General features: G+C 40.2%; 1 protein-coding gene and 1 long non-coding RNA gene across 2 annotated transcripts in view; one reads left to right on the top strand and one right to left on the bottom strand.

The window, feature by feature from the left end:
* LOC119474775 (nucleolar and coiled-body phosphoprotein 1-like) overlaps positions 1-13,630 on the top strand; it is a 111,290-nt gene that overhangs the window by 46,330 nt on the left and 51,330 nt on the right. The window contains exons 8-9 of the mRNA XM_037747056.1: positions 419-484; positions 893-973. Coding sequence (XP_037602984.1) covers positions 419-484; positions 893-973 — 147 coding nt within the window. The remainder of the gene's footprint in view (positions 1-418; positions 485-892; positions 974-13,630) is intronic.
* Positions 405-13,245, bottom strand: LOC119474798. The gene is made up of 3 exons (XR_005203659.1): positions 13,051-13,245; positions 1,232-1,238; positions 405-471 (listed from the first exon to the last, which is right to left on the bottom strand). It is a non-coding gene; the product is annotated as an uncharacterized LOC119474798 (long non-coding RNA).

Genomic DNA, 13,630 nt, shown 5'->3' on the forward strand with positions numbered 1-13,630 from the left:
AAGTGTGTTTTTCTATGATCACATGAATAACAGAGAGTTTATTATCAGAAGGACACTGTTACTCTACCAGATATCTTAAATATCTGTTAACAAAGTGATTGTTGGAGCCATAATGTAGTTTGTTTTATTTGATCCTTCCTTCAACACAAGGTGACATGCAGTTCTGACATTGACCACAGGGTGGAGCATTAATGTAGGAAGTGTATATAGGTAAACTCCTCAGGTGATGACAGTCAGGTGTGTGAGACGGGACTGTTCACAGAAAGTAGCATCATTTTCATTTCATTTTTTACAGTCACACATCACATGTAGAACCTCTTCTGCTTTATTCCACACCCTGTTATCATGTTTGAAATCAAGTTGGTTTTAATGTTTATTTTCATACTGATGAAGTAACAGTAACTATCACTTGCTGCAGGCCTGAAGATCCAGACATGGACTCTGGACTGATCCACCATTTTCTGCTTCAGTCTCCAGAACCTCCGTGAGTCTAATCTGTTAACCTCATAAACATTCTTTCACACTCTTTTTGAATATATCCTGATGAAGCTGTGAACATCATTAAAACCTTTCCAGCATGGTTACATTCATCTTTTCTGTCGCTGACAGACACTAAAGTCAGTAAAATCATCTTCCTTTTCTTGTAGACCAGAACAGCTGTGAATGTTTGGGCCTTTACATCCTTATAATACTCATATTGTCCTAGAATGATCCCACATGATGGAGTTAAAGTGGGAACTACTTTCAAAAGATTGTAGAAATCATTGAGTGGGAACAGAATCTACTTTTACTTAACTTCTCTGATGCCTACTTGGTAATTTCTGTGTATCCAGCAGTGGATGTTTAATAATCTAATTTCCCACCCTGGTGGTCTTTCTCTCTTGTCTACCAGACGGAGAACAGAAAGCTTCAAGTGGCCCCGCAGAAAGTCAATCAGTGCCCCTCCTGAGTTCAAAGAAGGATCCTCTCACAAGTAAGTTTTTATTAACATTAAAATGTAACTGCATTCATGAACATTTTGCACACACACAGTTGGGTTAGGTAAATAATAATAGGTTAGGTAAATAAGGGTATTATATATTATAACTATTTTTTAACATTTGGCGCAAATTTGTCCCTTTTCTCTGCAAATGAGTAGGGCTGCCTTAGTTTTGAGGAATGCCTCGGCGCCTCGTCGGTCAGGACCTGTAGCTCGCCATTTGAACATTTAATTTCTGCCTACAAAGGCCACATTCATACTTTGCCACATGGATCATTACAATCCGACCCAAAAGAAGGGCAAGTTGCCCTCAACTGCAAAACTTCATGGCCATGTTTGTGCTGTAATATACGGAAGCCCTGTAAGGCAAGGGAGAACATTTTTTTCTGGTGATCCATTTTCTAAGTCTGATCCAAATTCTTTTCTCTCCTGTGTTTATGACTTAGTAACGGGTGAAAAAAATGTTTTAACGTGTCTAAGCTTGATACCAATTTACAATTTAGACCGAGTTTACACATTATGTGCAATAAACATTTTAGTGGAACAATTGACTGTCTCAGTCATAGTGTTATAAAAAGAACTTTGCAAAACAAAGGACATGCAGAGGTTTTATTCTGAGCTGAGGGTGACTTGACGCTGTTTAATATTTGAATAACTGACAGCACATAAACATCCACGGTTATCTGAAGTTAGGAGCGTTTGCTGAATCTGACGTGACACACTTGTACGACGGTACGAAAAGAAGTATGAGAAAGTTAAGATAAGAATATGAAGATGTTCTTGCATGAGGTCCGTTGTTTGTTGTAGCTATTATGGGACTCAGGACTATTTATTTATAGGAAATTGTGATATTAGTACATTGTCCCTACTTGTTATTTTATTTATCTTTCTTTCTGTTATTCCATCTATCTTTATCTAGTATTTCTCAAATTAATTTCCATAAAACGGACAAATTCACAACATACTGTATATAAACGTGATATAAATGAAATATACCATGATAGACATGTTTATCCATGTTTATCCATATTGCCCACCCACACTTGCAGCTTAAATCTAAGTACCCACTGTATGCATTTTAAATAATGTGCTGTGTTTTTAACAGGAAACCGCAACTGCGAAAAGCAGCTGCAGGAGCAGCAGTAGGAGCAGTAATGGGAGCAGCATTATTAGGATATGCAGTAGGAGCAGCAGTAGGAGCAGCAGTAGGAGCAGCAGTAGGAGCAGTAGCAGCATTACCAGCAGCAGCAGTAGGAGCAACAGTAGCAGTAGGAGCAGTAGTAGGAGCAGTAGCAGCATTACCAGCAGCAGCAGTAGGAGCAACAGTAGCAGTAGGAGCAGTAGTAGGAGCAGTAGTAGGAGCAGCAGCTCCAGCATTACCAGCACCTGCAGCATCTCCAGCATTACAAGCACCTGCAGCAGCTGCAGCATTACCAGCACCTGCAGCAGCTCCAGCATTACCAGCACCTGCAGCAGCTGCAGCATTACCAGCACCTGCAGCAGCTGCAGCATTACCAGCACCTGCAGCAGCAAGTCAAATACCACCGCTTTGACACGTCCCTCGGCTTCTGATACCAAGACACAAGCATTAGGCTACACATCAATGGGCACAAGTCCACCTTTAGATGTGCGGCCATATTTGACGGATGAGAACTGGGCCAACGAATGTTGCATATTATACCTTTAAAAAAAGTTCTCTTTAAACAAAGCAAATCCATTTAATCAACAATACTTTCTATTGTTATGCTGAGTTTGTTTTAACCTGCTGTGGTTCCAGATTTGAGCTTGTTGGCTGTTTACCTTTTAGTGTCATTGATACCCAAAGAAAACAACATTATTCACCTGTAACATTTATACACTGCTCACCTAATAATTAAAATGCTGTTTGGTACGAGGCTGTTTTCAGAACAGAGAGGGAGGAAGGTTGTGTGTTGTTGCTCTGGGTGTCGTCTCTAGACTCTCAGCACAGAGAGGACGGAGCAGACTGAGGGGTTCTTCTGATGAAGTCATTTTATAATGAACAACTGTTACACCGTGTCCTAACTGGAGACGACGTGAGCGTCAGTGACAAAATCAGCTTGATTACATTGTTTTCATTCCATCACTGTACAATATCAATGTCCACTTGTGCAATTGTGTTAATGGTCTGTTTATTGTCAATACTGTATATATTGTTCCCATTTTTATATCTCCTTTTTTTTTACTGTGTTGTATCTTGCTTTTTGTTTTTACTGATGCTTCTTGTTTCTGCACTATCCCCTTTGCTGCTGTACACTGCAAATGTATTTTATTTAGTGGGACTAATAAAGGAATAACTTATGTTATATTATCTTTTCTATAAATAGCAGATAGATCCTATCCTGACATGAATATATATTTTCATACTGTTGAATCATCTGTGAAGATTTCAAGTCTTTTTTTGTATTATTATTATTCTGTTGAGATTAAAATCAAGTGTTCATACATTTGTGGAGTTGATTGTGTCTTTTTGAAAAGGGGATTCATCCATTAACAGATAAACAGAAGGGAAACATCGTCTGGTATAAAAATCTATGATTCAGAAGCTGCAGCTTCCTGAGAAACTTGATTTGACTAACTCACACTGCTGAAGCCTCATATTAACTTCAAATAAGGTTTGAATTTGGTTTAATCTAAAGTTTAAAGTAGCATAAAATGAAAAAAGTAAAGTACAAGTACCTCAATTTATTTTATAACTACTTTACTTTAAAATATTTTATTAATAAATATTTTTATTTTATTTAATATTATTTAATTTTGAAAGATACCAGCTTGATTTGACTAACTCACACTGCTGAAGCCTCAAATTAACTTCAAATAAACCTTTCATTACTTTTTTAATTTGAAGTTTAAAGTAGCATAAAATGGAAAAGTACAAAAAATTATTTTATAACTACTTTACTTTATAATTTTTTTTAAATTTTATTTATTTCATTTATTTGATTTGTTTTATTTAATTCCCCACATCCATTAAACTTAACTGTCCATTTAAAAGCAGGGACATAAGAAGTGCCATTCCATAAATAGGGGATTCTTTTGCCAGTGTTAACTCTTTATATGACGAAATTTAGCTAATTTTACATTTTTATAACACCCAACCTAACACTTAAAACATGTCTGTACCCCACATTTCTAAAACGGACCCACTTTTATTATTATTATTTAAATTAAACAACATCTTGCCACCTTGCCACCCCTCCGGTCCGAGTTGGTCTCGTCCGTGTGTCCAGCATCAAACGCACATGTTGGGTGTGTTGTGTTGAGGATTGCAGCGATATTACAGCATTTAGTGAACCTCTGCGCTGTTACGTTGCTGTCTGCTCTCTACTGATCACCGTTACAATGCGTTAAGTGTTACAGGCATTGAGAAACACTGAAAACAATCAGCTTTATAGTAGGAAACACTTGTTGTGAGGAGGTTGACACGCGTCCCAGCGTGTCTGCAGACGGTTCCTGTTCACCTGTGAAGGTATGTACACCGACACTCTCATGATGTGTTTAAAGACCTGAGAGGCTGCTCGTTCATTCCATCATTCCATCATGTTCATGTGTGTTAAAGTGTGAACTGAAGTGGGTTTATCCCCGTTAGCTTCCTGTCCTCAGCTGTCAGCATGAGAGAGGTTCGATTCTTCCTTTGCACTTCACCTCTTATTGATTCACCCAAAGATATATAAACTATATATATATAAACTGGGAAAAAAAGTTGGTAAACTTGTGTTTGGTGGATTATTTCTCTGTTGTTACAATGCTAATGGTCATTGTATTTTACATCTTTGGAAAGCCTGTTTATTTACCTTCACAATGATGTCCAACTTGTAAGGATCATGCATTTGTGGGATGAGCAGCACAGCTGATTATGTAGCTGGTAGCGCCCAAGAAAAATGCTCCAAAATGCTCTGCCAATGGTAAACAGTGTATTGTCATAAGTGTAGCACCCCAACACGCTATAGTAGCTATAAATAACCTTAAACTAAGATGAAGGGGTGTTTCAGTTCGGTTTCTTAAGGTAGCTACCAAAAAGGTTTACCTGTTATGGGTGAAAATGATATTACCCTATTGATACACAATCTATTTACACTTACAGTAATGTATTTTAAATAACTGACCCCAGACAACTTCTCTGAATGAAAAATAACTGTTTACTGACCGTTTTTAGTAATGTACAAATAATATTTACCCTTTTTGTTCAAAGAAAAAATAACAAAAATAACACACTTTATGCCCCTTTAAAATCCCCCAAAATAAACACTTGAAATATTAGACCACACTTAAATTATCAGATTACCTGAGCAATTAGTTAGCAAAACTTAAATCACCTGGCCAGTTACTGGCAAAACTGAATTTGCTTACACAAATATACTGTAACACCACACTTAAATCATCTTAGACTCCCTTTGAAAAATCCTATTTCTTCCCTTTTCCTTTTACCACTATAGAAAATAAACAACTTCAGATCCAACACTGAACTCAATTAGACTCTAAACATTTCTGTGGGCCCACACACACACTCACACACACACTCACACACACTCACACACACACACACACACACACACTCACACACACTCACACACACACACATGCACACACTCACGCACGCACGCAAAATAATAAAAGTAGCAGGCCTGTACGTTGCTCGGTGCGGTGCGGCCGTCCAAATCCTTATCCTCAGCGAACAAAGACGTGAAAAGTCCAACTTACAGTTCGAAGTGTTCCTTGAAGAAACAGTTCGTAGTTCGGGAAAAACAGTTCAGGTCCGAGAGATAAATCCAGCGGCAGCGGAGACGAAATCCCCGTCACGAAGCAGGCAAACCGTCCTCCTCACGTAGCGAGCAACAGCTTTCCTCACGTAGCGAGCAACAGCTTTCCTCACGTAGCGAGCAACAGCTTTCCTCACGTAGCGAGCAGCAGCTTTCCTCACGTAGCGAGCAGCAGCTTTCCTCACGTAGCGAGCAGCAGCTTTCCTCACGTAGCGAGCAGCAGCTTTCCTCACGTAGCGAGCAACAGCTTTCCTCACGTAGCGAGCAACAGCTTTCCTCACGTAGCGAGCAACAGCTTTCCTCACGTAGCGAGCAACAGCTTTCCTCACGTAGCGAGCAGCAGCTTTCCTCACGTAGCGAGCAACAGCTTTCCTCACAGCGAGCAACAGCTTTCCTCACGTAGCGAGCAACAGCTTTCCTCACGTAGCGAGCAACAGCTTTCCTCACGTAGCGAGCAACAGCTTTCCTCACAGCGAGCAACAGCTTTCCTCACGTAGCGAGCAGCAGCTTTCCTCACGTAGCGAGCAACAGCTTTCCTCACGTAGCGAGCAACAGCTTTCCTCACAGCGAGCAACAGCTTTCCTCACGTAGCGAGCAACAGCTTTCCTCACGTAGCGAGCAACAGCTTTCCTCACGTAGCGAGCAACAGCTTTCCTCACGTAGCGAGCAAGCGTCCTCTTCACGTGGCAAACAGTCTTCAGTTAGCAACGCCGTCCTCGTGGCTAGCAACTTACTGACGTTACCATAGCAGCGACACAGCTCACACCAAACATTCACTTAATCCACTGTGATAAAAGCAAAACGGTGTGATAGTCCACAGCTACACTTTTCTATTGTTTACATAAACGTTCACCAGGCTATCAAACCCAGCGTTCTTCCCACTCCTTCGTTCTCTCTTTTCCTACGTCTGTTCTACGTTTTCCCTTCTTCTCCTCCTTTCTCCGCGTCTCTCTTCTTTTTCTCTCTCTCTCTACCCTCGCCCCCTGCTGGTTCTCTTCCTTAACTGCAGCCAATCACCACAGGTGTCATTGACTGATAACTCAAGTAACCAATCACAAACAAAATAGCTGAAACTAAAGGCACAATCTGTGTTTTTTCACTTAGTTTACATCCACTGTTTACCTTAAAACAATATACATCTATTTATTTTGAACTACTCATTAACACATTTACATCATACCTTATTTATGACTTTGTTCTTTCTTCATTAAACTAAATTACTTTCAGTTTAATTGCTTTTCTGTATTTATCCACCTAACTTTATTAGGCTAACATGTTTTAGTCCCTGACTGTTTTAACCCTTGACTGTTTTACACCTGGACTGTTTTTACACCGGGCTACATAAGGCGACCAGGAAGCCTGCAATGACTGCCCTTCACCGTCAGGCCCGTTTGCACTGGTGTCGACAACACAGACAATGGAACCTGAACATGTGGGGTAATGTCATGTTCAGTGATGAGTCCAGGTTCTGTCCAAGAAAGTCAGATGGCAGTGTCAAAGTATGGAGACGACGTGGAGAACGCTATGCTGATTGTTGCACCGATGGAGTAACAGCTTTTGGTGGGGGCAGTGTCAGGCTTGTCATCATTGAAGGCCATCTCAATGCGGGGAGATATCGGGCTGAGATTCTGCAGCCAGTGGCGATCCCATATCTCCACAATCTGGCACCTAACTTCATCCTCCAAGATGACAACGCTCGCCCCCACAGAGCCGGGGTTATCACAGACTACCTCCACAATGTGGGAGTAGAGAGAATGGAACGGCCTGCCAAGAGTCCAGACCTCAACCCAATTCAACACTTGTAGGATCAGCTTGGGCGTGCTGTACGTGTTAGAGCAATACAACCACGCTGGCTGACCTGCAACGAATCCTGGTTGAGGAATGGAACGCCATCCCACAGCAACGTGTGACCAGGTTGGTGACCAGCATGAGGAGGAGGTGCCAGGCTGTTGTGGCTGCGTATGGATCTTCCACCGCTACTGAGGCTCCTGACGGTGTATTAAATGAATAAAGTGTAAAATAGCCAATATGTCTTGTTTGTTCCTTGTTACTGATAAAGAGTTCAATCATCCAATCCACCAAACAACTCAAAACAAGAGTCAACACCAACAGGAGAATACACTGTTTACCATTGACGGAGCATTTTGGCAAATTTTTCTTGGGCGCTACCCACATAATCAGCTGTGCTGCTCATCCCACAAATGCATGATCCTTACAAGTTGGACATCATTGTGAAGGTAAATAAACAGGCTTTCCAACCATGTAAAATACAATGACCATTAGCATTGTAACAACAGAGAAATAATCCACCAAACACAAGTTTACCAACTTTCTTTTTCCAGTTTATATATACATACACATCTCTTTCTCTCAGAGAGAGAGAGAGAGATGTGGGAGGACTGTCTCTCTCTCTCTCTCTCTCTCTCTCTCTCTCTCTCTCTCTGTGGGAGGGAGGGATGGGCTCCAGCAGGTAAATTCCTGCTTGTTTTCATTTTTGTTTTCTCTTCAGTCAGTAGCCTTGTGACGCAGTTTTTTCCCACCATCTAAAAGGTATTGTAACTACTTTATTACTTTATTAATCTTATCTCCAGAGTCTGTGTAACATCCGTTTATTCAATTATTGCATTTAATTCCGAACAACAACAAAAATAAACAGAAAACTGGTCAGAAAAGCGTTTTTATTTTGTTATTTTTAATAAGGGTGACAGTGCAGCGCTTTATGTAGGCCCACTGTTTTCTCCATCTTAAAATAGTCTAATAAACCAGATGAACAAGTCTCATTTATGTTATTTGGTTTTAATTCAACACTATGATCAACATCCATTCAGCGTCGGTAATATGGAGTAGAACCTGCATCTGATTATTTTATTAGGAGTCAAATGTGATGTGTTACTGTTTTCTTCGTCTTTATATCAGTAGTCTGAGAAACAAAGCAAACAATCAATCTACTATTTAGTCGTTTCACTGAGTGAGAAAAAGCAGAAACTCCATTTCTCCACTTTAAGACGATAAAAGAGGGATAACTGGGCTACTTTACAGAGACAACTTTTACTGAACTTCTCTGATACTGAGATATATACAGTATATATGTATATATATATATATATATATATATATATATATATATAGGTTTAGATAATCGTTTATCATTCTATCTTTTTTTACCTGCTTACATACTTGAGTTGAGGACACACCTGTGCACATGCACGTACAGTTTCCTGGTTATGAGTCTTTTCCTGATGAGGTGAAACATCAGCATGCAGATGCAGCTACCAGGTGAACACTGAGTTCTAGTGTAAGCGATCTGGGTGTGTGTGAAAGAATAAAGTCGTCCAACTCGTTCTGGGTTTTCCTCATAACTTTAGTGAACTCCTGAACACAGTTCAATTAAGTCATCTCCCTCTGCTCCCTCACTGCCAACCATAAACCACTCCTTTTTCTCTCTCTCTCCTCCTCTTCTCTCAACACATAAAACTCCCAGAGCCCTGAACAGCACCGACTAGCCGACAATATGTGATACCAGCAGTAACTGACAATATGTGATACCAGCAGTAGCTGTAATATGTGATACCAGCAGTAGCTGTAATATGTGATACCAGCAGTAGCTGACAATATGTGATACCAGCAGTAGTTGTAATATGTGATACCAGCAGTAGCTGTAATATGTGATACCAGCAGTAGCTGACAATATGTGATACCAGCAGTAACTGACAATATGTGATACCAGCAGTAGCTGACAATATGTGATACCAGCAGTAACTGTAATATGTGATACCAGCAGTAACTGTAATATGTGATACCAGCAGTAGCTGACAATATGTGATACCAGCAGTAACTGTAATATCTGATACCAGAATATCTTAACATTAATGTAAACACTAAATATGTGTAAACAAAATGGAATAGAGCAAATCAATAATATATAACAAATAACAAAACAATTTCAGTCTTACACTAACAACATTAGCATTGTAACTAAGGTTCACGTATTCTCACATGCAGCAAGTTCTTCAGTTAGAGGATCTGAAACCTGCAGATATTGAAGTTGACTTGATGTAACTGTACTGTCATATCAATGTGATTAGTCATTGATAACTTGTCTCAGTCCTAATGCATTCAGTGACTACTGAGGAGACCTTTATAATAAACTAATAATAATCTAATAATAATAATAATGCATGTTAAAGTGAGGAGTGGGGTAACTGGGCTACTTTACAGAGTCAACTTTTACTGAACTTCTCTGAGGCCTGAGGCCTTAAAGGGACTATTTGTAACTTTGTACGCGCATAAATGTAGCTGCCTCTCCAACTCTGCCTGCCTGCCTTCGCTCAGAGAGCGCGCGTTCTCAGCTCGCTCCACCTCTGGACGTGAACGCGCGCTCACTCCTCACTGCAGAAGAGTTAGTTTAGCTCTGAGAATATCTAGTGAATGCACAGTGGACGTTTGTGCAGAAAAAAAATGCTGCAGCTCCTCCAGACCAACAGAGGTTTCCCGTGTCTTGTGAAGTAACGGAGCTCCTTAGCTAGTAACGTTACCCTCTCGTTACCGACCGGGTGCCGGTGTCTCCTCTGCTCTCCGGCTGCGGGAGGAGAGAGCAGGGAGACATGGTGCAGAGCCCCGCTGCTTCAGCCTGCACTTAGGCAGGAAAAGCCAACACTAGGATCAGATCTAAATCATGTTCATGGAGAGACCTTCGTCTGGTCAGCTAACATTACTGCCAAGCAGCTGAAATATAGAGTGATATTGTGGTTTTAGCTGACGTGTGTCTCCTCACTGTTTTGAGTGATGCTCGTTCAGGTATATTGAGAGCGAGCAAGCGCGAGCCCGACGCTGACTTTCGTTGATTTCACGGCCACAGGTGTCGCTGTTAAGAAGCATTTCTGAAAGTTACAAATAGTCCCTTTAAAGGACTGATTTTCAAAATACTATACGTCAACCACACACACACACACACACACACATACAGACGTAGGCAAAGTTGTTGGTAACGTTCCGTTAAAGAGAGAAAAACCCACAATGGTCACTGAAATAACTTGAAACTGACAAAAGTAATAATAAATAAAAATTCACTGAAAATTAACTAATGAAAATCAGATATTGTTTTTGAATTATGGTTCAGCAGAATCATTTAAAAAAACAAACTAATGAAACTGGCCTAGACAAAAATGATGGTAACATTAACTTAATATTTAGTTGCACAACCTTTTGAGGCAATCACTGCAATCAAGTGATTTCTGTAACTCTCAATGAGACTTCTGCACCTGTCGACAGGTATGTTGGCCCACTCCTCGTGAGCAAACTGCTCCAGCTGTCTCAGGTTTGAAGGGTGCCTTCTCCAGACTGCATGTTTCAGCTCCTTCCACAGATGTTCAATAGGATTTAGATCAGGGCTCATAGAAGGCCACTTCAGAATAGTCCAATGTTTTGTTCTTAGCCATTCTTGGGTGTTTTTAGCTGTGTTTTGGGTCATTATCCTGTTTGAGGACCCATGACCTGCAACTGAGACCAAGCTTTCTGACACTGGGCAGCACATTTCGCTCCAGAATGCCTTGATAGTCTTGAGATTTCATTGCACCCTGCACAGATTCAAGACACCCTGTGCCAGATGCAACAAAGCAGCCCCATAACATAACCGAGCCTCCTCCATGTTTCACATTAGGTACAGTGTTCTTTTCTTTGGATGCTTCATCTCTTCGTCTGTGAACATAGAGCTGATGTGACTTGCCAAAAAGCTCCAGTTTTGTCTCATCTGTCCAAAGGACATTCTCCCAGAAGCTTTGTGGCTTGTCAATATGCATTTTGGAAAATTCCAGTCTCGCTTTTTATGATTTGGTGTCCTCCTCGGTTGTCTTCAATTAAGTCCACTTTGGCTCAAACAGTGACGGATGGTGCGATCTGACACTGATGTACCTTGACCTTGGAGTTCACCTCTAATCTCTTTGGAAGTTGTTCTGGGCTCTTTGGTTACCATTCGTATTATCCGTCTCTTCAATATGTCATCAATTTTCCTCTTGCGGCCACGTCCAGGGAGGTTGGCTACAGTCCCATGGACCTTAAACTTCTGAATAATATGTGCAGCTGTAGTCACAGGAACATCAAGCTGCTTGGAGATGGTCTTATAGCCTTTACCTTTAACATGAAGGTCTATAATGTTCTTTCTGATCTCCTGAGACAACTCTCTCCTTAGCTTTCTGTGGTCCATGTTCAGTGTGGTACACACCATGATACCAAACAGCACAGTGACTACTTTTCACCCTTCAATTTTTATTTATTATTACTTTTGTCAGTTTCAAGTTATTTCAGTGACCATTGTGGGTTTTTCTCTCTTTAACGGAACGTTACCAACAACTTTGCCTACGTCTGTAAATATATATAAAGTTGCTTTAACAAAAGTTCAGTCATTTAAATGAAAATAAAAAAATAAAAATGTTCTTATTCTCTCTCTTTTGTGTGTCTTGTATTGAATAATCTAATTTCTTTCTCTCTTGTACCAGAAGTGATACAGAAAGCAAAGCTTCCTCTACAGCCATGGAGGTCCCCAAGCTTCTCGGGGCAATAAGGTAAGCTTTAATAGAACCTTTAACACACACACACATGCACACATTTTTTGACAACTGGTTTAAAAATATCGTCTTATTAGTAACCTCTAATCTCTGATGGCCTCCTTCTGAAATATACAGATTTTTTATTGAAATACTAAATTGTTAAAACTCCAAAAAATGTAGTCAAACATATTCCAGCTCTTTGCTCCAGTGTGTCCCTTTGACAGATCCATGTAAGTGTCTTGTAGGTAAAGTGTGTTTTTCTTATGATCACATGAATAACAGAGAGTTTATTATCAGAAGGACACTGTTACTCTACCAGATATCTTAAATATGTGTTAACAAAGTGATTGTTGGAGCCATAATGTAGTTTGTTTTATTTGATCCTTCCTTCAACACAAGGTGACATGCAGTTCTGACATTGACCACAGGGTGGAGCATTAATGTAGGAAGTGTATATAGGTAAACTCCTCAGGTGATGACAGTCAGGTGTGTGAGACGGGACTGTTCACAGAAAGTAGCATCATTTTCATTTCATTTTGTACAGTCACACATCACATGTAGAACCTCTTCTGCTTTATTCCACACCCTGTTATCATGTTTGAAATCAAGTTGGTTTAATGTTTATTTTCATACTGATGAAGTAACAGTAACTATCACTTGCTGCAGGCTGGACTTTGATACTTCCTCAGAGGAGGAGGAGGAGGAGGACTTTGAGGCAGATGATTTTTATTCAGTCCAGTCTGCAGACGATCCGTGACTCTAATCTGTTAACCTCATAAACATTCTTTCACACTCTTTTTGAATATATCCTGATGAAGCTGTGAACATCATTAAAACCTTTCCAGCATGGTTACATTCATCTTTTCTGTCGCTGACAGACACTAAAGTCAGTAAAATCATCTTCCTTTTCTTGAAGACCAGAACAGCTGTGAATGTTAGTCTAATGTCTAATAATCTAATTTCCCACCCTGGTGGTCTTTCTATCTTGTCTACTAGATCCTCCAGTGATACGTCCACTGACTCCGGTGTGTCCATGAAGAGTGATATGTCAAATGGTCAGATCATTGATTTCTTTGTCAAGTAAGCTTTAATTAACATTAAAATGTAACTGCATTGATTGACACGGTTAAGGTTAAATAACATACTTGGTTAAAACTAGTCGGCAACTTTTAGAAAAAATAACTTTTTGTGTGTGTGTCTTTCTTCCAAACACTCATGGGAAAGTCGGCGAACTGAGTCATATGGCTTCACTATAAATTTCAAAGAAAGCCGCCCCTCTCCTAAAAAGAAGTACATTTTTACTGACATTAAAATGTTTCCTCATTAAG

Source organism: Sebastes umbrosus, chromosome 16 (assembly GCF_015220745.1).
Source record: "Sebastes umbrosus isolate fSebUmb1 chromosome 16, fSebUmb1.pri, whole genome shotgun sequence".
Lineage (NCBI taxonomy): Eukaryota > Metazoa > Chordata > Actinopteri > Perciformes > Sebastidae > Sebastes > Sebastes umbrosus.